Genomic DNA, 25,531 nt, shown 5'->3' with positions numbered 1-25,531 from the left:
AGGGCTGCGTCTTACGTCCCAGTGATAAATATTTATTCCTGGGATAATTGTTTCCCCCCAGAAGCACTGGGGCCGTTTCCTTCTCGTGCTGGGAAGGGCCTGGCTGCCAACCAATGCCAGGCAGCGCCACCGACCAGGATTTCCCCACAATCCTGGATCCGCCACATTCAGGATGGAGGAGGGGGGTCCACCGAGTGTGTGTGGCTCTGCCGGTGCCCCTCACTCCCGACTTGCAGCCCCCTGCCAGCCCAGCCCTGCCCCCCAGCTCTGCCGATGCTCCTCACTCCCGACCTGCAGCCCCTGCCAGCGCAGATGGGGGGGGCATGTTGTGGGAGCAGCGTTTGTCCCGGAGGTGTCGGCGCCCCCGGTTTCCGCCTGTTTATCTTTCCAAATCACTTCCAAAGTTCAAGGAACTAAAGGAAAATATAAACAAATTCTCAGCTCTGGAAATAGATTCGCCGCCCCCCCCCCCATAGTCTTCCCCCACACGCAGGTGGTGTCTAAAAGCATCTAACAATCACCCGGCACTTCCTGCCCAACATCCGGCTTCCCAGCTTGGCCCCACAGCCGCTCCCTAGGGCAGAGGCATGGGGGGGGGCTCAGTGCCCCCCCAAGGCAGAGCAGGACAAGCCCAGGGAGGGGGATGCACATGCAGGCCCAGTGCCTGACCACCCCACGCCCCCGGCCTGGACTTCCCAGATTTTGACCCCCATCCCAGATCTTGACTCCTGCCCCAGGCCTGGCCATTCCAGGAGCCCTGGTTCCCCGTTGTGCCCATACAGTGTGTTTCGCAGCTCTAGGATGGGCACCTGCATCACCCGCCCCCCGCCTGTGACCCATGTCCCAGCTGTTTCCCCCCCGCACTCCCCCCCCATTGTTCTCAGCCCCCAGCACACACAAGACACATACACAGCCCTGTTGTGTTATTTCCTGTCGGGAGTCCTCCAGGTGCCGCGGAAGAACCAGCCACTTCCAAGGACAAGGAGGAGAAGGAGCCAGGGCCGCTCCCCTCCCCATACGGCCTGAGCTGGGGAGAGAACCCAGGAGTCCTGGCATCCAGCCCCCCCGCAACCACTCATTTTCCCCAACACAGTTGACCTGTGGAACTCCTTGCCAGAGGATGCTGTGATAGGCCCATCGATGGCTATTAGCCAGGCTGGGCAGGGATGGTGGCCCTGGCCTCTGTTTGCCAGGAGCTGGGAATGGGCGCCAGGGGATGGATCACTCCATGAGCCCCTGTTCTGTTCATTCCCTCTGGGGCGCCTGGCCCCAGCCAGCAGCCAGGACACTGGACTAGATGAACCTTTGGTCTGACCCAGTCTGGCCGTTCTGATGTTTCATTAGACCCCACTATCTGCCCCAAGAACCCAGGAGTCCTGGCTCCCAGCCCCCCCCACTCTACCCACTAGACCCCAATCCTCTCCCAGAGCTGGGGAGAGAACCCAGGAGTCCTGGCTCCCAGCTCCGCCCACCCCCCAACCACTAGACCCCCCCTCCCAGAGCCAGGATAGACCCCAGAAGGGGAGCCATGGTGGGGTTTATGAGTTGGGATCAGGCTCCTGCCCCCTCCCGTATCTTGTTGTGATCCCACCCTTTCCCGACCCTCCAGCAGCCCGGGGGGGGGCGGGTATTGCCTGTGTGCTTCCCCCCGCCCGCAGTCTAGGAAATCGGGCTCTGTTGAGCTAAGTTTCATGTCAGCTCACCTGATGAGGGACCGGGAGCAGGGGAATTGTGGGGGGGGCACTAGGAACTTTGGGGGGGGAGACGTGGGGCAGGGAGCACTGGGAAGGGTCTGTGGTTTCAGGGGAGCCTTGGTGCCTGTCCTAACCCTGAGAGGGGGCAGCCCCCCCCCACCTGTCACACAAGTGTGCAAAGGGGGATTAATTCACATGTGAGGTGCATGGGGGAAGTTCCTTCTGATCAACACCCTGAACCTCGGCCTATCCCCGAGCACCTGAGTCCCTGATATGGGGAGAGGGGGAGACCGTTAACAGAGACCCCCCAGTTCTGTCCCCCCATCAGGGCCAGAGGAGCAGGGGGTTTCTAGCAGGGAATTTCCTATCTCCGCGGGGGGGGTTGGGTAGGGGCAGGGGAATTCCAGCTCAAGGCACTTGGGGGGGGGCCTGTACAAACCCCCTCCCCCACCAGGACATCCCCCACTTCGGGAATCCTGGCAGGGCCCCCCAGCCCTGCTGGTGCCCTTCACTAGTGACCCGCAGCCCCCCCCAACCCTGCCGGTGCCCCTCACAACCGACCCGCAGCCCTTGCTAGCCCGGTCCTGCCCCCCCCCAGCTCTGCCGGTGCCCCTCACTCCAGACCCGCAGCCCCTGCCCCCCCAGCCCTGGGCTCTCCCCAGCATCCCAGACACGTGCCATCCGGATCCCTTTCGGGGATGGGGCGGGGGGGGGGCCGGTGAGTCAGCCCGGGAGACGTGAGAGTTCGCATCCGCGGCCCCTTGGTGTGTGGGACCCGGCACGTACCTCAGTGCCCCACTGCGGGGGGAGGCGGGGTGACCCCGGCGCCCGATAATCGCGGGGGGGCGCAACCAGCCTTTACCTCCCCTCATCTCGGCTGAGACCCTTGGGGCGGGGGGCGGGTTATGAAGTCCCAGCCCTTCCCCCGCCCGGCATCTCCCCCCCCCACTCCGAGACAGCTGTAAAAAGCCTCCCCGCCCCCCCGTCACTCCCCCACCCCGCCCCCCCCGGCAGCCAGGATATAAGGGGACAAGCCGGGCTGCGAATCCATCCTCACCAGCCACCAGGACAGACAGACAGACAGACATCGGCACCGCGCCCGGGCCCCCCGCACCCTGACAGCAGGTAGGTACCGCCCCTGCCCCCGGGATCGGGGCTTTAGTTAGTCCGGACTCCTGGGTTCTCTCCCCAGCTCTGGGAGGGGAGTGGGGTCTAGTGGTAGGAGCAGGGATGGGGGTGGGGCTGGGTGCCCGGACTCCTGGGTTCTCTCCCCAGCTCTGGGAGGGGAGTGGGGTCTAGTGGTTGGAGCAGGGATGGGGGTGGGGCGGGGTGCCCGGACTCCTGGGTTTTCTCCTCTGCTGACTGGCTGGCTCTCTTCTAGGTTCTCAGCCATGGTGCCCCTCGAACTGGTCTCACTGCTCATGGTGACTTTGGCAGCCCAGTGTGAGTCGCAACAGATGGGGGAGCCTCCGGCCAGGTGAGGGGGCATGGTGGGTCTATGGCCAGGTGAGGGCTGGGGCGGGGCAGGGTGAGACACCAGCCAGGAGGGGGTCTCCATTGGGGTGGTGGGAACACAGCTGTGGGGGGGATGCTGAGTGGAGGGGTTGTGGGGGGGAGTGGATGAAGGGTTGGGGAGCTCCCTCCACATTGGGACTGTTTTCACAATCCCCCCATTCTCTGCTGTAGATGGCACCCCCCGCCTGTGATCTCCTTCCTGCAGCAGTTGTGGGGGGCCCAGAGGGGGCCACCCCTGGCACCGCCCGCACCTCAGGAGCCCAGGCCAGCAGCTGGAGCCAGGCCTCCGTGGTACATCCAGCCGGAGGGCACGGGAGAGGCACTTGGCCTGCCCAGGAGGTAAGTTCTGGGTAGTTTAAGGGCAGGGACGGGGTGTCATGGGGCACTGGCACCCCCATGGGTCAGAACCCCTCCTCCACTCCCAAGGGGCGGGGGGAGGAAGCGCAGGCAGATGTTCCCTCATCAGAGCTGGGAGAGAACCCAGGAGTCCTGGCTCCCAGCCCCCAGCTCTAACCCACTAGAACCCACTCCCCTCCCAGAGCCGGGGATGGAACCCAGGAGTCCTGACTTTCTTCCCCCCCAGCCCACAACGCCGGATCCCTCGCCAGCTCTCTCCGCAGACAACCGGGCGTGGGTGCCAGCTGGGCACATGTCAGACCCACCACCTCTTCAACTGGCTGTACCACATCGGGGCCAGCGACCACAAAGACGACTCCCGGAAGGACATGGCTGACCCCATGGGCTATGGGCGCCGGCGGCGCTGGGCGGGGAGCCCTGGCCGGCACCGGGGGCCTGTCCCCCACCACCACAACACCCGCTGAGAGCAGGGCTGGGCACAGCTGGGGCACATGGAGCCCCACCCCGCAGAGACACAGCCTGAGTCAGGGCAGCCCAGCACCTCTGCCCGGAGAGACCCGGAACCGGCAGAGAATGAGGGTGGGCATAGCTGGGGGGCTGGCACTCAGACCCCCCACCCTCGAGCGACACTGGCACCTACCAGCTCCATGCCGCCCCCTGCAGGCAGCACCTGTTGCTGCAATGCGCACCCCACCCCCATGCCAAAGGGGCAGCTGACCCCCCCAGAACTGGGAAGTGGACCAAGGATTGTGCTGGGTGTGTGTGTGAAGAGATGCCTCCCCCCCCCAGCAGCGCTTGCCCAGCTAGAGCGGGCAGCCCTGGAACACAAGGGGACCCCCAAGTGGCGCTGTGGGGAGACAGACTGTGGGGCAGGCCGGGGGCTACTCCTGGCCCCCTGCAAAATGGACAATGGGGCCTATGGCCTGAAGCGTAAATAAAGAGGTTTATTTGAGCAGCCAGAGATGCCTCCTCCAGTCTTGGGGGGGAGGAGGACCCCAGGGGGTCAGCCAATGGGGGAATTGGCCTTGGGGGTTGTGACAAGCATACAGCCACTGTGCACTCAGAGCCAGGAGAGAACCCAGGAGTCCTGGCTCCCCGCCCCCCCTGCTCCAACCCACTACACCCCGCTTCCCTCCCAGAGGTGCCTATCAGAGGCTAGTAGCTGCATTGACAGACACCCCCCCACCAGAAGACAAAGGGTGGGGAGGGAGGCTGTTCGCCTCCGGCTGGCCAGCAGGGGGCGCCGCTCGGTTGCCGGGAGGGGGGTGGAGTGTGAGGAGGCAGGTGGGACGCTCCTGCGTCCAGCCACGGCCGATGCCTCGTGCCAGCCACAAGGGGGCAGCACCAACACAGAGATTGGCAAAGGATTCAGCCCCCCCCCCCCCCCCCACGGCAGAGAACCCAGGAGTCCTGGCTCTCAGCCCCCGCTGCTCTATCTGCTGGACCCCACTCCCCTCCCAGAGCCAGGAGAGAACCCAGGAGTCCTGGCTCCCACCCATCGCTCCTGGTGTGGCAGTGGGGAGTCCCGGTGGGATGGGGTATTTCAGGACCCCCCCCAGACCCTGGCGTGGCGGGGGGGCTGAGCCGGCCCAGGGCCCCCCCATGTGGGACGCAGCAGGCCATGTGAAGAACAAGCCGTGGGGCAGGACGGCCAAGCGAGCTGGGGGCCCGGCGGGCGTCTGGGCTGGGGCTGGCGGGGTCCTCAAAGCGCCCCAGGGACGGAGATGTCAGGGGAACGGCGACCAGCCAGGGGAGCCGGGGAGGATCTGGGGGCGCTGGCAGGTGGCAGCCTGAATGGGGGGCAGTGGCGAAAAGGGGGCTGTCGTCTGGGGGGGGTCTTAGCAGGGTGGGAGACACGGGACGTCCCTACCCCGCTCCGCTCGGCGCTGGGCGGGCCCCGGCAGGGCCAGGGGAGACGGGGACAAAGGGAGAAGCTGGGGGAGAATGCAGCAGGTGAAACCCCCCAGGGCCTGAGGCCAGGCTTGGACCCGGACGGGGGGATCGGGCTCCCCATGGCCACGGGGGCAGCTCTGGCCGGGGATGGGGCCATCCAGGGCCCATGCAGCCCCACGGCACCCCGAGGCAACGACTCCCTCCCCACACCCCGTACCATTGTCTCTGGCGGAGCCCAGGGCTAGCATGAGGTGTCCCCCTCTGGGACCCCCCGGGGCTGTGCCCCCCTTCCCCGGCCCCCCACCATACCCCCTGTGACGCCTGCCCCCCTCCCCCACTATTACCCCTTCCCGGCCCCCCACATTCCCCCTGTGATGCCTGCCCCCTTCCCCAGCCCCATCCCTCTCGCCCCATCCCTCCCCCAGCCCCACCATAACCCCTTCCCCCAGTGTCGCCTGCCCCCCAGCCCCACACCTCCCCCACTATTGCCCCTTCCCCCAGGCCCCCACCATTCCCCTGTGACGCCTGCCCCTCCCCCACTATTACCCCTTCCCCCAGGCCCCCCACCATTCCCCCGGTGTCGCCTGCCCCCATCCCTCCGGCCCCCCCCTTCCATCCCTCGGTCCCTCCCTCCCGGCTCTGACGCTCCGCGCAGGCTCCAGACTCGTGTCCCTCCCCCCGCCACACACTTTTCCGGGCGGCCCCGGCGCCGCCGCGACCAGCTGGGCGAGGGGCGCTGGGCGGGGGAGGCTAGGAAGGGGGGCGATGGGCTAGCGGGGGGAGGGCCGCGAAGGGGGGGCTGCCCCCAGGAACGAGCGGGGGGTGGCAGGGTGGGTCCCGTCCCCAGCCTGGGGAGGCTCGGGGGCTGGGGTCTCAGGACGCCGCCAGCCGCTTGCAGCAGATACCCCAGCTCTGATCCTGCGGGCAGGAAGGTGAGTGAGGGGAGGGGGCTGGGAGCCGGACGCCTGGGTTCCATCCCCAGCCCTGGGGGGGGGGGCGGGATCTAGCGGCTAGAGCAGGGCGGGGCTGGGACTCCTGGGTTCTCTCTCAGGGGAGGGAGGGGGGTCTAGTGGCTAGAGGGGGGGTCTGGGAGCTAGGACTCCTGGGTTCTCTCTCTGCGGGGAGGGGGTCCTAGTGGCTACAGCAGAGGGGGCTGGGAGCCGGGAGCCAGGAGTCCTGGGTTCTCTCTCTGGGGCCTAGTGGCTACAGCAGGGGGGGCCGGGAGCCAGGACTCCTGGGTTCTCTCTCTGGGGGGGAGGGGGGTCTAGTGGCTAGAGCGGGGGGGGCAGGGAGCCAGGACTCCTGGGTTCTCTCTGTGGCTGGAGGGAGGGAGTGGGGCCTAGTGGGTAGAGCAGGGGTGTATATTTGGGAGTCAGGACCCCTGGTTTCTCTCTCTGGCTCTGGGGAGCTGATGGGCGGTTTGTTTCCCCAGTCCATCGATATCCTTTGAATTGAGATTCCAGCCCCCTGTCTCTCAGGGGCTGATGGGATGCTGAGGAGCAGCGCTGGGGGTGGGACCCCCAGGGTGAGGGGGGATGCTGCTTGGGGGCTATTTACACCACTGACGACCCTGTCTGTGATCGATGGCTGCTGCTTTCAGGGGTGGGGAGCCCAGATGGGTAGGGTGGGTGTAGCGTGGGAGGGGGCCGGGAGTCAGGACTCCTGGGTTCCTTGGGCGCAGCAAAGGGTCTAGTGGGTTGGAGTCCAGGAGTCTGGCTCCCAGTCTTCCCCCCCACCCTGTTCTAACCCACTAGCCCCCCCTTCTCCCAAAGCTGGGGATAGAACCCAGGAGTCCTGGCTCCCAGCCCCCCTCTGCTCTAACCACTAGACCCCACTCCCCGACTGAGTGTCTGGACCCAGAAGCAGCCGGTGTGTTATCTGAGTCCGGTTTCCTTCCTGTGGGTGCGGGGAAGGTTGCAGCCCCCAGAGCGTCTCCTGTGCCAGGGAATAAAGGTCGCTGCCTGGGGAGGGTGTTTACCAGGCACGGGCCAGGCTCAGCCAGGCAGCTGGGCCGCCGGACTCCTGGGTTCTATTCCACCTCTTCCGTCCCTCCTAGCCTCAGTTTCCCCACAGGTACAATGAGCCTGCCTTGATCTGCTTAAACTGGGAGGCCTGTGGGACAGGGACTGTGTGCTGCTGTGGGGCAGGGCAGCGTCCAGCCCCGGGGCCCTGAGCTGGGTCAGGGGCTGTGCAGAGCTTGGCACGACTGGGGGGGGGGGCTGATCTGGGTTGGAGATGGGGCAGAGGGGCCCGAGCTGGGAGCCAGGACTCCCGGGTTCTCTCCCAGCTCTGGGAGGGGAGTGGGGGCTAGTGGTAAGAACAGGGGGGACCAGAGCCAGGACTCCTGGGTTCCATCCCTGGCTCTGGGAGGGAGTGGGGCCTAGTGGTTAGAGCAGGGGGCATGGAGAGATGGGATCTCTTCCTTCCTCCCCCTCCCTGGGAGTCTGAGATGTCTCCAGCTCCCCCCCACCATGCTGGGGTGCTGGATTGTGACCTTGGCAGTGCATCGGGGTGAGGTCATCGCGGAGCCGGGGCTGGCCTGGCTGGTGCTGGCAGGTCTGGGCCCCTTGGCAGTGCCCAGGTATGGCAGGTGCCCATGATACCCCCTGGCTGTGCCTCTGGGTAGGGGAAGGGGTCCCTCTCTGACCCCCCCAACCTGTTGGAGTCGCTGTCCCAGGCCAGGAGCTCTCCCCACGGCGCTGGGGACAAAGGGCTAATGGGGGATACTTGGGGGGCAGAGGGTGTTCAGTCCTGGGGCTGGCACCGGATCCCCGGCCAAAGGGAGGTTGGTCTATGGGGGGGGGGAGTTGAGAAGAGCCATGAGGCTGAGGAAAGGGGCAGAAAACCTGCCCCAGAGCAAGCACTGCCAGGAGCCCCAGCTCAGCCGCTCCCTGTGGGGCAGTGGAGGGGGGGGCTGAGCCCGGCAGCAGGTCCTGACGTGGGGTGGGGGGACACACAGGCAAATCTGCACCATGGGGGGCTGGCAGCCAGGGTGGGCCGGAGCCAGCCCGTAAATAAGGGACTGGTTTTGCCCAGGAGGGGAATGACCCCAGGGACAAGTCCCCAGGGGAGGGGGGGAGTAGTGGGTGTGGGGGCTGGGAATTCAGGGGCCCCTCTGGGGGGGGCACAGGGGCTGGATGTTCAGGGGGGTGCTGGGGCTCAGTATCCGGGGACCCCTCCGGGGTCAGGTGCGGGGGCTGGAAATATGGTGTTCCCCCTAGAGCCTGACGGGATTGGTCTCTTGACTCCCAGCCCCCCCATATCCCCAGGACCCCCCCCCTTAGCACTGAGGTGGGACCCAGGCGTCCTGGCTCCTGGCTGTGTTTCAGTGGGGGAGACGGATGGATGCCTGTCTCTCTCTGCCCCAGCGCAATGTCAATGCCCCCCCCGGCCCATCTCTCTCTGCCCCAGTGCCTGCTAGCGCCCCCCAGCGATGGCGGAAGCTCACCAGGCTGTGGCGTTCCAGTTCACGGTCTCGCCCGAGGGGGTCGACCTGCGGCTCAGCCACGCGGCCCTGAAGCAGGTCTACCTGGCCGGCCTGCGCTCCTGGAAAAAGAAAATCACCCGGCTACGGGTATGCGGGGGGAACCCCTGGGGCTGGGGAGGAGCTGTGGGGTCTGACTGTGTGCAGGGCTGGGGGGAAGCTGAGGGGTCAGACTGAGGAGCAAGGGGCTGGGGGGTACCCAAGGGGTGGGACTGCAGCAGGGATTGCAGGCTGGGGGGGCGAGGAGTCGGGCTGGGGGGCAGGATCTGGGGGCTAGAGGAAGAGCCGTGCGGTCAGACCGAGGAGCAGAGATCTGGGGGCTGGGTAGGGGGAGCTGTGGGGTCAGACCGAGGAGCAGGGATCTGGGGACTTGGTGGGTGGAGCTGTGGGCTGGGGCTGGGGGGCAGGAGCTGGGTTCCGGCCTGGTCCCATGCAGCCCCCACACCCTGCTGACCCCCGTCTCCCCCCACAGAACAGCCTGGTGACGGGCGTTTTCCCCGCCAGCCCGACCAGCTGGCTGGTCATGGCCATGGCCATCCTGGCCAGCCAGGCCTCCCGCCTCGACCCCTCCATGGGGCTCATCGGCAAGATCAAGGAGCACCTGCCCGCCAGGTTGGGGGATGGTGGGGCTGGGCTGGGCGCCATGGGGGGCAGGGGCAGGGAAGTGTATAGGGCTGAGGGAAGGGGGCTGGGATGGGGGCACAGGCATGGGTGTGTGCATGGGGTGGGTCAGTGTGGGGGGCACAGGGCCGGGGAAACATAGCGGTGGAGGGGGCAGGGCTGGGAGTTGGGGGGCATTGGGGAGGGCATGGGGGCAGGGTTGGGGATGTGGGTGGAAGGGGCCAGGGTTGGGAGGTGCATGGGGGACAGAGCCAGGGAGGTGTGTGGGGCTGGGAGAAGGAGGCAGGGCTGGGAGCTCGAGGGGCACTGGGGAGGGCATGGGGGGGCAGGGTCAGGGCCAGGGAGGTGTGTGGGCCTGGGGGCTCGGGGGGCACTGGGCAGCCCGGGTGGGCGGAGGGGTGTCCCTGGGGAGGGGTCGGGCTGCCCCCCGCTGACCCCCCTGCCCCCCCGCAGCGCCTACCTGTCGGAGCCGGCCCGGGCGGGGCTGGGGGCTCTGGCCTTTGCCACCCTGCTGTGGCTGGGGCTGGTGGTGACCATGCGGGGCGCCCTGCGGGCCCTGCTCTGCTACCACGGCTGGATGGACGAGGAGCACGGCCACACCTCGCTCGCCACCAAGTTCTGGCTGGTACGTGCCGGGGGGCCCCCGGGGCCATGTGGGGGGCTGGTACGTCCTGGGGCTGGTGCCTTCTGGGGGACCCCATGGGCGGAGGCGGGTACGTGCCATGGGGCCCCATGGAAGGGCCCCAGGGCCACGTGTGGGGTGGTACGTCCTGGGGCTCTGGGGGGTTGGGGGGGGGCTGGTCCCTTCTGGGCAGGCCTATGGGGGGCAGCTGCGATGGGCCACAGGGGGTTCCCCCATGCCACTGTGGCTCAGGCCTGGCATGTACCACAGTCAGGGGGGGGAGGCGAGGAGGTAGGATGGGAGCTGAAGCTATTCGGGGGGGCACGGACTGAGCTGGGGGGTGCTGTGGGGCTGGAAAGGGAAGCCTGGGTGTGTCCTTGGCAGGCTGTGGGGGGAGGATGGGGCCGGTTGGGGGGGTTCACTGCTTGGCCCCCCGTCTCCCACCGCAGGCGCTGGTGAAGATCTTTGCTGGCCGTAGGCCCATGCTGTACAGCTACCAGGCGTCCCTGCCACGCCTGCCCGTGCCCCCCATCAGGGACACCGTGCAGCGGGTGAGTGACGGGGGGGTGGGTTCTGGGGGCCGGGGTGGGGGGAGAGTCTGGGGAAGAGGGGGGTCTGGGTCCCCGGAGGGGGCTGGAGCTGGTGGCTGGGAGAAATCCTGGGGAGGGGGTCTGGGCCACCCGGGGGGCTGGAGGGAGTTGAAGTTGTGGGGGGTGGTGTTCTGGGGGGGTGTCAGGGAACTGGGCGGAGGGGAAGTGAGGGGGGGAACTGGGAAGGGGGGGTTCTGAGTCCTGGGGACTGGAGCTGGTGGAGGGGGAGTCCCGGGGGGGCACATGGTGGGATGCTGGTGGGGGGCTATGGGCAGTTGAGCTGACACACCCCGGCTTTGGGGGGTCTCCCCCTGGCTCTACCCCACCCCAGTACCTGGAGTCCGTGCGCCCCCTGCTGTCGGACCCGCACTTCCAACGCGCGGCCGCCCTGGCCCGGGACTTCGAGCACTCGCTGGGCCCCCGTCTGCAGTGGTACCTGACCCTCAAGTCCTGGTGGGCCACCAACTACGTGAGTGAACCAGGCCGGGGGGGGGGGTTTGTGCTGTGCTGGGGGGGCACTGTGCTGCAGGGGGGCTCAGAAGGGGGGCGCTGCGTTGCACGGGAGTGGGGGGCTTGGTGGGGGGGTCATGCTGCAAGAGGAGAGTGGAGGGGGGGTGTCTGACTCCCTTTACCCTTGTTCCTTCCCCCCGCAGGTGAGCGACTGGTGGGAAGAATACGTTTACCTGCGGGGACGGGGCCCCCTGATGGTGAACAGCAACTACTATGCCATGGTACACCTTCCTGGGGGGGCGTGTGGGGTCCCCCCTCCCTGTACCCCGCTCTGGGCCCATGGGGGTGGTGTGGGATCCCCCTGTCTGTACCCCACTCTGGGCCCATGGGGGTCGTGTGGGATTCCCCTGTCTGTACCCCGCTCTGGGCCAATGGGGGTCATGTGGGATCCCCCTGTCTGTACCCCGCTCTGGGCCCATGGGGGGGCATATGGAGGTCCCCCATGTATCACTCAGTCCCTAACCCCCATCTCCCCCCCACCCCCAGGATTTCCTGTACATCACACCGACCCCCATGCAGGCGGCCCGGGCGGGAAACGTGGTCCATGCCCTTCTCCTCTATCGCCGCCTGCTGAACCGCGAGGAGATCAAACCGGTGAGGGGGAGCTGGGGGGGCATCTGACGGGAGGGTGGTTGGGGGGGCAGGGCCTTGGCAGGGAGGGATCCACAAGCGGGTTGTGCCATGAAGGGGCTGGGGTGTCTAGGGGACAGGGACGGGACTCCCCCCATCATGGGGCTGCATTATGGGGGGGCTGGCGTGTCTCTGGGGTGATTGACTCCCCCCCGCCCTCCCCAGCTGATGATCCAGGGCACCCTGCCTATGTGCTCTGCGCAGTACGAACGCATATTCAACACCACCCGTGTCCCTGGAGTGGAGGCAGGTAGGACCCTCCCTGCCCCCCAGCTGGTGGGGGGGGTCACCTCCCACTGAACCCCTGGGATGAAAACTTTGCTCCAGATTAAATACCCCATCGATAGCAAGTACACCCCCCCTTACAGCTGGGGGTGCTTGGTCTGGGGTGACCCCCAGACAGAGGTGAAGGACCCTAGGGGGGGCTCAGAGTGGGATGTCCCCTAGGGAGAGGCTGAGGGGACCCAGTGTGAGGGGGATCAGAATGGGGTGACCCCCAGGGATGGGCTGAGGATACCCAGTGGGAGGGGGGTCAGAGTGGGGTGATCCCCCAGAGAGGGGTGAGGGGACCAGTAAGGGGGCTCAGAGTGGGATGACCCCCAGGGAGGGGCTGAGTGGACCCAATGAGAGGCCTCAGAGTGGGGTGACCCCCAGAGAGGGGTTGAAGGGACCCAGTGGGTGGGGGCTCAGAGTTGGGTGACCTCTAGGGGGCTGGGTGGCGGCCCACAGGAAGGGAGGGGTTGGTGCCAGGTGTTTGGCCTGGGAGGGGGACGGCCAAAGGGCGGCCCCCCCACCCGGCCCCCACCCCCCCGCTCCCCCCCAGATTTGCTGCAGCACCGGCGGGACAGCCGGCATGTGGCTGTCTTCCACGCCGGCCGGTTCTTCCGCGTGGGGCTGTACCACGGGGGGCGGCTGCTGGGCCCCCGCGAGCTGCAGGCCCAGTTCCAGAGGATCCTCGACGACCCCACACCCCCCGCGCCCGGCGAGGAGACCCTGGCCGCCCTGACCGCCGGGCCCCGGTGAGAGCGGGGGGCAGGGCGGGACGTAGGGGGATGGGAACTGGGGGGGCAGGGAGGGATGGGACCTAGGGGGATGAGAACCATGGGGGGGGAGCAATGGGCAGGACGGGACCTAGGGGGATGAGAACTGCGGGGGGGGGAGCAATGGGCAGGACGGGACCTAGGGGGTTGAGAACCGCAGGGGGGAGCAATGGGCGTGATGGGACCTAGGGGGATGAGAACCGCGGGGGTGGAGCAATGGGCAGGACGGGACCTAGGGGGATGAGAACCGCGGGGGGGGGGAGCAATGGGTGTGATAGGACCTAGGGGGATGGGAAGCTGGGGGGGCCAGGGTGGGACCTGGGAGAGTTGAGGGATGGAAGACAAGTGGGGGGACGCAGGAGGCAGGTGCTGGGGGAAGGGCAATTGGCAGCTGGGGGGGAAGAAGGGGGAGACGGGAGGGGGGATATGGGCACCCAATGGGGCAGGGGAGGGGGGAGGAAGTGCTGAACCCCCCCCCCCCGGTGCAGGGAGCCGTGGGCCCGAGCCCGCCGGTCGTACTTCGGGTCGGGCCGGAACCAGGAGTCGCTCCGGGCGGTGGAACAAGCTGCCTTTTTTCTCACGCTGGACACCACCGAGCAGGGGCTGCTGGGCCCCGAGCCGGGCCGGGCGCTGGACCAGTACGCCAAGGCCCTGCTGCATGGGCAGTGCCACGACAGGTGGGGCACCCCAGCCCCCCCGACTCCCCCTGAAGGTCCCCCGAACCCCCAACACCCTCCTGACCCGCTCCCTGATCTGCCCCAACTCCCACCCCGAACTGCTACGCCAAGGCCCTGCTGCATGGGCAATGCCACAACAGCTGGGGACCCCGGCCCCCCCCAAAGACCCCAACACCCCCCCTGACCCGCTCTCTGATCCCAACTCCCTCTCCCGAACTGCTACGCCAAGGCCTGCTGCACAGGCAATGCCACGACAGGTGGGGGGCCCTGGAACCCCGACTCCTCCCAAAGACCCCCCCCGAGCCCCCAACTCCCCCCTCCGACCCGCTATGCCAAGGCCCTGCTGCATGGGCAGTGCCACAACAGGTGGGGGCCCCTGGTCCCCCGACTCCCCCAGAAGGCCCTCCCTGAGCCTCCTGCTCCCCCCAGCCCCTCCCTGACCCCCCAACTCCCCCCCGACCCACTACGCCAAAGCCCTACTGCATGGGCAATGCCACGAAAGGTGGCGGACCCCTGCGCATCTGACTCCCCCCAACCCCCTCCCTGAGCCCCCCAACTCTTCCCCCCGGACCCGTGATGCGAAGGTCTTGCTGCGTCTCACTGACCCCCCAACTCTCCCCTACCCGCTCCCCCTGACGACCCCCCTCCATCCCGCCAGCCTCCTCCCTGGGAGCTCCCGTGAGATTCTCCCCTCCCCAGGCCCACCCTGCAGCACCCCCCACCCTTTCCCCCTCCCCCTCCTTCCCTGGGCCCTGGCCGCATGCCCCCCTCACCCCGTGGCTGCCCCCTTGCAGGTGGTTCGACAAATCCTTCACGGTGATCATCTTCCGCAACGGCAAGACAGGGCTGAACGCAGAGCACTCCTGGGCCGATGCCCCCATCATCGGCCACCTCTGGGAGGTACGCCCGGACGCCTGGGTTCCCTCCCTGCTCCAGGGACGGCCGGAGGGGGCTGGGAGCCCGGACGCCTGGGTTCTGAGCTGCCTGTGTCTCCCCCCCCCCCCCCCCACAGTACACGCTGGCCACGGACGTCTTCCAGCTGGGTTACAGCGCCGACGGTCACTGCAAGGGGGAGCTGGACCCCAGCATCCCCCCGCCCCAGAAGCTGCAGTGGGAGATCCCTGGGGAGGTGAGCCAAGGGTGGGGTCCGGGCAGGGGAGGGGCTGAGGGTGGGGGGGGGCTGGTCCCAATAGGGGGATGGAGCCAAAGGCAGTCGGGGGTGGGGCCCGAGGTGGGGGTGGAGCCAAAGGCAGTCGGGGGTGGGGCCCGAGGTGGGGGTGGAGCCAAAGGCAGTCAGGGGTGGGGCCTGGGGTGGGGGTGGAGCCAAAGGCAGTCGGGGGTGGGGCCTGGGGTGGGGGTGGAGCCAAAGGCAGTCGGGGGTGGAGCCAAGGGAAGGTGGGGTGGGGTCTGGGGTGAGGCAGCCGGGGGAGGTCTCTGGTCTGACCCCCTCACCCCATCCCCCCCCCAGTGCCAGCAGGTGATCCAGGGCTCCCTGCGGGTGGCCCAGGCCCTGGCCGACGACGTCGATTTCCACACGTTCGCCTTCGAGGACTTCGGCAAGGGGCTGATCAAGAGATGCCACGCCAGCCCCGACAGCTTCATCCAGCTCGCCCTGCAGCTGGCGCACTTCCGGGTACGGCCCCGCCCCACGGCCAGCCCCAGCCCCACGGCCTGCCCCAGCCCGGACAGCTTCACCCAGCTTGCCCTGCAGCTGGCGCACTTCCGGGTATGGCCCCGCCCCACGGCCAGCCCCAGCCCCGCGGCCTGCCCCAGCCCCGAAAGCTTCATCCAGCTCGCCCTGCAGCTGGCACACTTCTGGGTATGGCCCCAGCCCCATGGCCATCCCCACGGCCATCCCCACAGCCAGCCTCAGCCCCAAGGCCTGCCCCAGCCCCGACAGCTTCATCCAGCTTGCCCTGCAACTGGCACACTTCCGGGTATGGCCCCGCCCCACGGCCAGCCCCAGTGGCTTCATCCAGCTCGCCCTGCAGCTGGCACACTTCGGGGTACTGCCACATCCCACAGCCTGCCCCACAGTTGGCCCCCACCCTATGACCTGCCCCAGAGCCATCCCCGACAGCTTCATTCAGCTCACCCTCCAGCTGGTGCACTACCAGATACAACCCCAGCCCCATGGCCTGACCTGCGCCCCACCCCAGTGGGGCCACGTCCCGGCGATGGGTGACGGGTCCCCGTCTAAGCCTCCCCCTTCCCCGCAGGACAAAGGGAAGTTCTGCCTGACCTACGAGGCCGCCATGACGCGGCTTTTCCGCGAGGGGCGCACGGAGACCGTCCGCTCCTGCTCCATAGAGTCCTGCAACTTCATCCGCGCCATGATGGACGCCGCCCAGAGCGTGAGTCAGGGCGGGGGGGCGGAGCTGGGGCCTCCCACATCGGGGACCGGCCTGCAAATGCGGGATGGAGGCTGTGGGGATGGGTGAAGGGGGTCTGGGGGCTTCCCCTGCCTGGATGGGCTGAGGCCCCACCGCCCCCGGGCCAACTTCCGGGGGGGTTCCCACCAGCGGGCAAAGCGGGTGTTGGAGCCGGGCGTCTCTCTCGGCCGCCGTCCCGTTTGTCGGCAGAGTCTGGGGCCTGCCAACGCTGCGGGGACAGAACCGCCGGCACTTCCTTCCCTGGCACGTCCCCGAGCCTCTGCCCGGCCAGCGCTTTGCCCCCAAAGCCCTCGGCTTGCCCCCCAGCATTGTGTTGGCTGCCTTGGTCCCTCCCTTCTCGCTCCCATGTCCGTCTGTCCCCCCAGACCTCCCAGCGCCTGGCCCTGTTCCGTGTGGCAGCCGCCAAGCACCAGACCCTGTACCGCCGGGCCATGATGGGCGCGGGCATTGACCGACACCTCTTCTGCCTCTATGTGGTCTCCAAGTACCTGGGTGTGGACTCCCCCTTCCTCAGAGAGGTACGTGAGGGGAGGGGGCGGGGTTTGGGGGGCACAGGGGTGGGGCTTGAAGAGGGGCAGGGTAATTTCCAGGAGGGGGCCGTCTTGGGGCAGAACTCGGAGACCAAGGAGGTGGGGCAATCTCAGGGAGGGGTGGGGCTTGGGGACCAAGGGGGTGGGGCTTGGGGGACCAGAGAGGCGGGGCTTGGAGCAGACTGGGAGGATCCAGGGGGTGGGGCTGGGTATGTGTGGCGGGAGTCTGGGGCGGAGCTTGAAGCTGGGAGGGGTGGGCCTTGCAGGGGGGTGGTGTGGGGGGAAGGGGATCAGGGCTGGGCCCCCCTGACCCTGCTCCCCCCCCGGCCTTGCCTTGCAGGTGCTGTCGGAGCCGTGGGGCCTCTCCACCAGTCAGACCCCCATCCAGCAGTTCGAGCTCTTCGACCTCAAGAAACATCCCGACTACATCTCCTGCGGGGGCGGCTTCGGGCCGGTGAGTGCCGGACGCCTGGGTTCTATCCCGGCTCGGGGAAGGGGAGTGGCGGCTACTGGCTGGAGCACGGGACCCGGGAGCCAGGACTCCTGGGTTCTCTCCTGGCTCTGGGTGGGGAGTGGGGTCTAGTGGTTGGCGCGGGGTGGGGGGCTGAGAGCCAGGACTCCTGGGTTCTCTGCCCCCCCAGGTGGACGATAACGGCTACGGGGTGTCATACATCATCATTGGCGAAGACCTGATCACGTTCCACATCTCCTGCAAGTTCTCCAGCCCCGAGACGGTGAGTGGAGCCTGCCCCCCCCAACCCCCGGCATGGCAATAATCTCTTCCCCCGCCCCTGCCCCCAGCTAACCCGTTGTGTCTTCCCCCCAGGACGCTCACCGTTTTGGGGCCAACATCCGGACGGCTCTGCTCGACCTCCGGGCTCTCTTCAACCTGCCCACCAAGTAGCCTGAAGACGCGCTGCGGGGGGAGGGGGAATGGCTTTTTTTCCCCCCTGCCAATAAAGCGATGGGGCATGGAGACCCTGCTAGGGCATGGGCTGTGTTTGTATTCAGAGACCCCCCACTAGTGCGTCTGATGGTGGGAGGGAGCGCAGGAGTGGGGGGCTGGGGTGACTGCCGGGGGCAGGATTTGGCCCAGGGGGTGTTTCCCTGTCCTGGTACTAGCTGGTACAGCTGTGTGGGGGCACTGCTCGGGATGGGTGCAAAGCTCCCAGCTCCTGCTGGCCCCCCCATTCTACAGAGCCCCCCCCCTCAGCTGAGACATTGATTGACACTTCAGCTATCCCATGGGCCCCCAGGAAATGGGGGGGAGACTGCCATACTCACCTCCCCCCCAATAAAACAAAATTGGGATTTTCAGCTAAGGCTGCAGCCATTGAGGGGGTGTCTGTGGTAGGGCCCCACCCAATTCTTGTGGCAGCTTTGTACTTGTTTGCTTTTGTGTTGTTTGTAAAGGGGGACTCTGAGGGGGGCAGGGCCTACCCGGGGGCTGAGAGTGGAGTCGCTGGCTGCAAATGCAGACGGGCAATAAAGGTCCAACAGCAACAAATGTGAGAGTCCTCTGTCATGGTGCGGGGGGTCATTAGATGTCCCCCTCCCCAGGTATCTGCCCTAGAGCAGCATCCCTACCCTACAGCAGAGCCCTGGGTTGATGCCCCCCTGCCCAAAGACCCACATGCGCACACAGGGCCGGAGATGCAGGCCCAGGGCCAGGGCAGGCACTTTATTGGTGGCTGTGGTGGGAGTCAGCGCTGCTGGGGTGGAGGTGGCGCCGGAGTCTGGGGCCCCCCATCCTGGGACAGCTGGGCCTGCAGGGAGCTGAGCCGGGCGTGGAGGGGGTCCAGGCCGGGGGGCTTCTCCCTGCAGGGGGCAGAAGGAGAGAGCATTTGACCAGGGGCCGCGCCTGCGTCGGAGGGAAACTCCCTTTCGGATCAGGTAAACTGAGTCAAAGTGGAGGACTCAAGGGGTGGTGAGCAGAAGAGTCGCGCAAGGAACAAATCGGCAGAGGAAACTCAAGGTGGAGAAATGCAAAGTGATGCCCGTTGGAAAACAGGATCCCGCCCCGCAGTGCAAAACCCCAGGGGCTGTGTGAGCTGCTCCTGCTCAAGGCGCAGCAGGGCCAAAAAAGCCAACCGAGCGCAGGCCCTGGGGTGGAGAATCTGATTCGGGAAGTATTATTTACCCCTTCACCGCACACAAGAAACCAGGGGTCCCCCCAATGCAAGTGCTAGGTGGCGGGTTTAAAACAAACAGGTGGAGGTATTTCTTCCCCCAACGGGCTATTAACCTAGGGAACTCCCTGCCAGGGGATGTTGAGGCCAAAACAATAACTGGGTTCAGGAAAGAATGAGAGCACGAGGGTGGGTCTATCAATGGCTATTAGCCAGGATGGGCAGGGACGCAGCCCCATGCTCTGGGGTCGCCAAACCTCGGGAGCTGAGACCGGCCGACGGGACTAATTGCATTGGGGCTTGTCGGCAAACAGGACACTGAGCAAGATGGACCATTGGTCTGACCTGGCTTTCCTCTCCCTCGGGCTTTTCCTCCCCCAGCTGCTGGTACCTGGCTTTCCTTTCCCCTGCCCCCAACTCTATCAGTACCCCTCAATCCTGACCCACAGCCCCCTGCTCTCCCAGCCCTGGGGTCACGCCATACATACAGAGGTGAGAGTGGCAGAGTGACGCCGGTTGCTCCATGTCCCGGGGAGCTCCTGTGGCCCTAGATTCTAGTGTCGGGTAGTTCTGCTGGCCCACCTGCCCCAGTGGGGGGCAGGGGGTGCGCATTACTCACTGGGGGCTGAGCCGGACCCGCTCCACGTAGGTCTTGGCTCTCAGGGCTTCGTCCTGGGCCAGGCGCAGGTTGGAGCTCAGGGTCTCGGCTCGTGCGTGTGTCTCCAAGGCGGCCTGCTCCAGTTCCTGCCCCGGGGGTACGGGGGAAAGAGACCTCATTACATTGGGGAGAATGGAGGGCATGGGGGGAGCAGTGTGGGACAGGGGAACTGGGTGGAGCGGGAGGGCAACTGCTGGGTAGCATGGGAGGGCCTGGCTGGAGATCCCAACCTGTGAGGGGCCTCGCTGCAGGGCCCCCCCTCTCCTGTCATGGACTTAAGGGGGTCTTGGGGCCGTGAGAGACACCCTGGAGCCCCACATCTTCCTACCCCCAGCCCCATACCAGGATCTTGTTCTGCAGACGCTGGCAGGCGGGGCAGGGGGCCGGGAGCCCGCACTGCCTCAGTTCCTCCAGCAGGGGCGTCGCCGCGCACTCCACCATCTGCCCCAGGCTCTGGGCACTGATGCAGCCCTGGCTGGGGGAGACGGGGGAGACAGGTCACAGAAAGCGCACGGCGGTGCCCCTCACTCCCGACCCGCAGCCCCCCGCCAGCCCGGCCCTGCTGGTGCCCCTCACTCCCAACCCGCAGCCCCCTGCCGGTGCCCGTCACTCCCGACCCGCAGGCCTCCCTCCATTCCCCCAGCTGCTGATACCTGGCACAGCTGGTGGGGGGCCGGTCGGGCAGCTCCAGGGCCCTGAGGCTCCCCAGCTGACGGGCCACGTCCTCCAGCAGCGGCTTGACCTGCCGCAGCCCCTCGAGGTCTGCGTGGAGCTGGCTCAGGGCCTGGGCCGTGCAGTTTGCCCTGCCGGGAGGGGGATTCCTGAGTCTGCTGCCAGCCTGAGCCCACTGCAGCCAGGGGGCAAGGGGAAGGGGAGGGTATGGAGCAGAGGGAGGTGCCCTGGGGTGTGGGAGGGGGCAAGGAGGTGGGGGGGCAGCACCCTGCGGGGGGGGACCTACGTACATGTTGAAGGCTTCGTCCAACCACCCCTGCAGCTCCTGGTGCCCCCGTTGCCACTGCACCCCCAGCTGCTCGATCGTCCGCAGCATGGCCCCCTGCCTGGGGAGAGGGAGCGGGGGGCTGAGCTGGCAGGGATTCCCGCCAGCTGCCCGCCAGCCCCCTGCCTGGGGAGAGGGGTCAGGGGGCTGGGCTGGCAGGCCCCCTCCATAGCCGCCCGCCTGCCCGGGAGGGGAATATAACCACAACCTGGTCCCCTCCCCCAATTCCTCACCACTTCCCACCCTACATGACCCTGGCCTGACTCACCAGCCCCTCCCTCATTACCTAGGGCCCTTCCCATCCCCCTCTCCCCATATCTGCCCCTCCCCTCACCTGGATTCCTCCAGCGCAGAGCCCGGCTCCCTGCCCTGCACCCCCTGTGGGCTGCCGATGGGGTCTGTGGGGCTGCCCCCCGCCGGGTCCTGGCTGTGCTTGGAGATCTCCGTGACCGCGCGTTGCTCCGGTTCCTGCCCGCCGAGCTCCCCGCCCTGCGCCTGCTGCTGCAGCGTCTGCAGCTTCTCCTGGGGGCAGGGCTGTGAACTTCCCCGCAGCAGTGCCCCAGCTGGGGACCCCGGAGCTGCGAGCTTTGCCCCAGCAGTGCCCCCAGCCGGGGACCTGGCCCTGTGAGCTTCCCACAGCCATGCACCCTCCAGGGACCCTGGTGCTGCAAGCTTCCCCGCAGCAGTGCCCAAGCTGGGGACCCTGGTGCTGTGAACTTCCCCCCAGCAGTGCCCCCAGCCGGGGACCCCGGTGCTGCAAGCTTCCCCCCCAGCAGTGCCCAGCCCGTTGTGAGCTTCCTCCCAGCAGGGCCCACTCCCCCATGCTCTCACCTCCAGCAGGACAGAGCTTTTCTTGAGCACATTGGTCTTGATCTCGGCATCTTCCACCGACCGGCTGACCTTGCGGCAGCTCTCCTGCGTTGGGGGGTGGGAAGGGGGTTAGCACCCTGGGGAGCTGGGTATCCCCTCCCCAGCGTGGGGCCCCTCTCACCTGGAGCTGGGTGCAGTACTTCTCCAGGTCCTCGGCCTCCCTCCGCCGGCGCTCCAGGTTGTCACATAGCATCGAACATTCGCTCTGGCGGGGTGGGGGGCAGAGTGGGGGGTGAGCGGGGGGAGGTGTCATGGGGCAGGGAGGGTCCATTACCCCCCTGGGAGGGACCCTCTGACTTGTGGAAGGGGCACAACCTGGGCCTGGAATAAGGGGCCCCGGGGGAGAGGCAGAGATGGTGAGGGTGGGGATTCCAGGGGGGTGGACAGATCCGGGGCAGAGGAGCACAGACCTGGAGGCTCTGCACCCGCCGGTTGACCCGGGACGCCCGCTCCTTGAGGCTGGTGACGGAGTCCTTGGTGCGCACCAGACCACTGTTCACCATGTCCTGCAGGGGGAGACGGTGAGGCGGGGAGTCGGGGGGGGAGCTCTGGCACAGACCCACCCAACCTGGGACCCAAGGAGCAAATTCTGACATCCCCTGTACAGGGCAGGGTCCGGGGGGGCGTGTCCTGCCAGGGTAGGTCCCTATGGGGGTGGGAGGATTTCCAGGTAGGAGTGGGATCTATGTAGAGGTCAGTGTTAATCCCTAGGGGGGAGGGAAGGGGGGTGGAAGGGCCTGAGGGGAGAGGTTTCCTGTTGGGGGAGGTCTTGGGGGGCTCTTTGCACATGGGAGGGTCAGTGTCCCCAGGCAGAGTTGGGGGGTCTCACCAGCGGGGTAGGGGGTTGATGTCCCCAGGTGGGGTCCCTGTGAAATAGGGATGGGGTCTCACCAGCGGGGTGGGGGTTAGGTGTCCCCAGGTGGGTCCCTGGGGGGTGGGGGTCTCACCAGCGGGGTGCAGGGGGGTCGGTGTCCCCACATGGGTCCCCGGCAGGGTGGGTGGGGTGCAGGGGGGTCGGTACCCCCAGGTGGGTCCCTGGGGGGTGGGGGTCTCACCAGCAGGGTGCAGGGGGGTCGGTGTCCCCACATGGGACCCGGTGGGGTGGGTGGGGGTCTCACCAGTGGGGTGGGGGGTCGGTATCCCCAGGTGGGTCCCTGGGGGGTGGGGGTCTCACCAGTGGGGTGCAGGGGGGTCGGTATCCCCAGGTGGGTCCCTGGGGGGCGGGGGTCTCACCAGCGGGGTGCAGGGGGGTCGGTGTCCCCACGTGGGTCCCCGGCAGGGTGGGTGGGGATCTCACCAGTGGGGTGGGGGGTCGGTATCCCCAGGCAGCGTCTCCGGGAGGGGATCTCACCAGCGGAGTGGATGGGTCGGTGTCATCCTCAGACCAGGCGGGGTCCCTGGAGGGCAGGGGGGGGCTGAGGGGGGAGGCCCCCTGCCCAGACCCGTCGTCCATGGACTCAGAGTCGTCACCCGTCAGGTTCAGCAGCGAGACGTTGGTGCAGGCTGAGGAGCGCTTCAGGTTCAGGCGGCCGGGGGGGGCCTCACTGGCCGGGGGGGGCTCCACCCTGCAGGATGGGGGACAGAGGTCAGCCACACAGGCCCCCGAGCCCCCTTCTCCTCCCCACCCCAGCCAGTGCCACCCCCCTCCACCCCCGGCCCCAGCCCCGCCCCAGGCCTGACCCATGGAAGGACACGGCTTTCTTCTTCCTGGGGAAGGCCTTGGGGCTGGCTTTGCCCAGCAGGTCCCGGGTGCTCTGGGCTCGGGTCTCCGCCCCAGAGGGGGGGTCTCCAGCTTCGTTGATTTCCTTCGACTGCCAGATGGTTTTCACTACCACGTTGGCCATGGTCCGAACCGGGCCGGGTCCCCAGGGGCTCCACTGACGAGGGCCGGGCCCTCGTGCCAAGGGCAGGCTGTTGGTGCCGGGGAGGTTCGCTAGAGCAAGGGGCTGGAACTCGGTACTGGCTCCTCGTGCGAAGAGCTCTCGCTGTGACTCCTCCTGGCTGCTCCCTGTGACCTCACAAGTGCCGCGTGACATCGGCCCCCCTCCAGCAGAGTTCTATGAGGTCACCAGGGCTCTTCAAGGGGAAGGGGCTGGCGTGTGTGTCATAGCACCCGTACCGCTGCGTGGGAAGAGCTGCTTCCTGGCGGCCCGAAGCAGGGGTAGGGGTAGGGGATGATTGCTGCCCAAGGGCCTGATCCCACAGACAGTAGCGGTGGAGCCACGGTCAGAGAGGAAATAGAACCCAGGAGTCCTGGCTCTCAGCACCCCCTGTGCTAACCGCTAGACCCCACTCCCCTCCCAGCGCCATGGAGAGAACTCAGGAGTCCAGTGTGTCTGCATTCGCAGGCTGGGCTTGCAGTTAGGGCTCCTGACCGGGCCTGGGCTGATCTGAGTTTGAGTCCCTGCTAGCTGGGCCTCAGTTTCCCTGTTTGCAGAATACAGCATTGTGCAGCTGGGGGAGGCCAGGGAGGGGGCATGTGGGGCACTAGCTTTGGAATAGCATTTGGGAGGCCCAGAGCCAGACACCTTCCTCCCCCGTGGTGTCACTCTTTCTCCAGGGTCAGGCCCACGGCTTCACCCACCCCTCAGGCTGGACCTCTGGGCCTGCAGACCACTGGCTGCCCCCCGTGAGCTCCACCCAGCGAGTCCCACTGAGCCAGACCCCAAGGAAGCCTGGCACCATTGTGGGGAGCAACATGCCCCGCCACCAGCTGGCACCCAGGTGGGTTTATCAGCTGACCGGACCCAGTGCAGGAAAGCCTTGGTCAGGCCAGAGAACAGACAGCATTGGCTGTGATGAAGCGGGACTGTTTTTAATGTTTCGTCTGAATATTGTGGGAGTGCCTCAGTTTCCCCTAGGCAGTTCTTAAGTAACTGGGGGTGGGACAAGGATGTATGATCACTGCAAAGCCCTAGAAAGCAGGTGTGGGCAGGGGTCTGGACACAGAGAAGGGCCAACACCCTGTTTCCTGGCAGCTGATGACCTGGGCTCTTCCCCCCTGCAAGGTGAGAGCTAAAGGGCTGGAGAACAAAGGGATCCAGTGCCCTCCTGGCCCGGGAAAGGGACAAAGGCCGGTGGTGGGGAGGGCTGGAGAGAATTTCAGTTTGGGGCTGGCTGGGGACATGGAGTGAAGTGCAGACGGGGTTGTCTGGCTCCCTGCCCCGCAAAATGGACCCAGCTGAAGGGTCCTGTTCTCTGCACCTACAAGCTCTGGTTTAGACCATGTTCCTGTCGTCTAATAAACCTTCTGTGTTACTGGCTGGCTGAGAGTCACGTCTGACTGCGGAGTTGGGGGGCAGGACCCTCTGGCTGCCCCAGGACCCCGCCTGGGCGGACTGGCTGTGGGACGCGCCTGGAGGGGCAGGGGATGCTGGATGCTCCAGGGTCAGCCCCAGGAAGGGGGAAGCCGGGTGAGCTCCCGGAGAGGAGACTCCCCAGAGTCCTGACTGGCTTCATAGGGAGCAATTCCAGAGCATCGCCCAGGGACTCCGTGACTTCGGCCCAGAGCCCCACGCCCCGGCCCAGGTCAGGTGCTAGCCCCTCACCGCCCCTTGGCCTGGATGCCCCAGCTCGGCAAACTGGGTCAGCCGGGTGAGGGATGCCAGGTATCACAGTCCCGGCGACTGGGGTTTTCTCACTGACACGGGGCCCAAGCCCAAACTCCAGCCAACCAGGGCTCTCCACCACTGAGCCTCTGCACCGAGCCAGCGACCCGGCCTACCCACAGGTAACCCGGCAGCACATGGGGGAAAACTGAGGCACACGCAGGCTTCCTGGAAGAGATTTCGCCAACACCCACTTGAGCCCGTGGGGTTGGGGGGAGGGGGCGGGGGAGGGCTGGCGGGAGCCTGGGGCAGCGATTTGGCAACCAGAGGGCGGCACCTTCCGGCCCAGCAGCTGCACCGGGGCCACGGGGATGAGAAAAGGGGAAGCAAAATTAGGAGACCAGAACGGCAGGGAGGGATGGGCCCCACTAGCCCCTGAATAGGTGGGGCCACAACCGAGGCATCCAAGCTCCTACCAACCCCCTAACCCATAGCCCCCCATCCCCTGCCAGAGAACCCAGGAGTCCGGGCTCCCAGACACCCCCTAACCCATAGCCCCCCATCCCCTGCCAGAGAACCCAGGAGTCCGGGCTCCCAGACACCCCCTAACCCATAGCCCCCCATCCCCTGCCAGAGAACCCAGGAGTCCGGGCTCCCAGACACCCCCTAACCCATAGCCCCCCCCGCCAGAGAACCCAGGAGTCCAGGCTCCCAGACACCCCCTAACCCATAGCCCCCCATCCCCTGCCAGAGAACCCAGGAGTCCGGGCTCC

At 67.0% G+C, this 25,531-nt stretch overlaps 2 protein-coding genes across 13 annotated transcripts; one reads left to right on the top strand and one right to left on the bottom strand.

The window, feature by feature from the left end:
• The first annotated feature begins 2,708 nt into the window (after positions 1–2,708).
• On the top strand, positions 2,709–17,539 carry CPT1C (carnitine palmitoyltransferase 1C). Of its 7 annotated transcripts, XM_043501103.1 has the most exons (21): positions 2,709–2,819; positions 3,076–3,171; positions 3,381–3,548; positions 8,871–9,033; positions 9,416–9,555; positions 10,018–10,189; positions 10,636–10,737; positions 11,108–11,245; positions 11,430–11,507; positions 11,773–11,880; positions 12,082–12,166; positions 12,740–12,935; positions 13,445–13,633; positions 14,428–14,533; positions 14,646–14,762; positions 15,102–15,359; positions 15,853–15,987; positions 16,392–16,544; positions 16,897–17,010; positions 17,198–17,290; positions 17,383–17,539. In XM_043501103.1, the coding sequence occupies exons 4-21, from the start codon at positions 8,893–8,895 to the stop codon at positions 17,458–17,460; spliced, it is 2,403 nt and encodes an 800-aa protein (XP_043357038.1). In that variant the 5' UTR covers positions 2,709–2,819; positions 3,076–3,171; positions 3,381–3,548; positions 8,871–8,892; the 3' UTR covers positions 17,461–17,539. The 7 variants fall into 7 exon arrangements, with proteins under 7 accessions (XP_043357038.1, XP_038237958.1, XP_043357039.1 ...); XM_038382030.2 differs by lacking the exons at positions 2,709–2,819; positions 3,076–3,171; positions 3,381–3,548 and adding an exon at positions 6,229–6,391 and having other exon boundaries at positions 15,102–15,266; XM_043501104.1 differs by lacking the exons at positions 2,709–2,819; positions 3,076–3,171; positions 3,381–3,548 and adding an exon at positions 6,234–6,391.
• Positions 17,540–17,628: 89 nt separating this feature from the next.
• Positions 17,629–24,253, bottom strand: TSKS (testis specific serine kinase substrate). 6 transcript variants are annotated; one of them, XM_038382034.1, is made up of 11 exons: positions 22,891–24,253; positions 22,508–22,775; positions 21,621–21,716; positions 21,332–21,415; positions 21,172–21,255; positions 20,675–20,862; positions 20,306–20,401; positions 19,997–20,146; positions 19,686–19,818; positions 19,305–19,429; positions 18,211–18,374 (listed from the first exon to the last, which is right to left on the bottom strand). In XM_038382034.1, the coding sequence occupies exons 1-11, from the start codon at positions 23,244–23,246 to the stop codon at positions 18,260–18,262; spliced, it is 1,695 nt and encodes a 564-aa protein (XP_038237962.1). In that variant the 5' UTR covers positions 23,247–24,253; the 3' UTR covers positions 18,211–18,259. The 6 variants fall into 6 exon arrangements, with proteins under 6 accessions (XP_038237967.1, XP_038237966.1, XP_038237963.1 ...); XM_038382036.1 differs by having other exon boundaries at positions 22,562–22,775; XM_038382035.2 differs by lacking the exon at positions 20,675–20,862 and having other exon boundaries at positions 18,111–18,374.
• Positions 24,254–25,531: the final 1,278 nt, after the last annotated feature.

The sequence above is a fragment of the Dermochelys coriacea genome, chromosome 23 (genome assembly GCF_009764565.3).
Source record: "Dermochelys coriacea isolate rDerCor1 chromosome 23, rDerCor1.pri.v4, whole genome shotgun sequence".
Lineage (NCBI taxonomy): Eukaryota > Metazoa > Chordata > Testudines > Dermochelyidae > Dermochelys > Dermochelys coriacea.
Note: the sequence above shows the minus strand (reverse complement) of the source record. Positions and strands in the feature narration are given on the sequence as shown.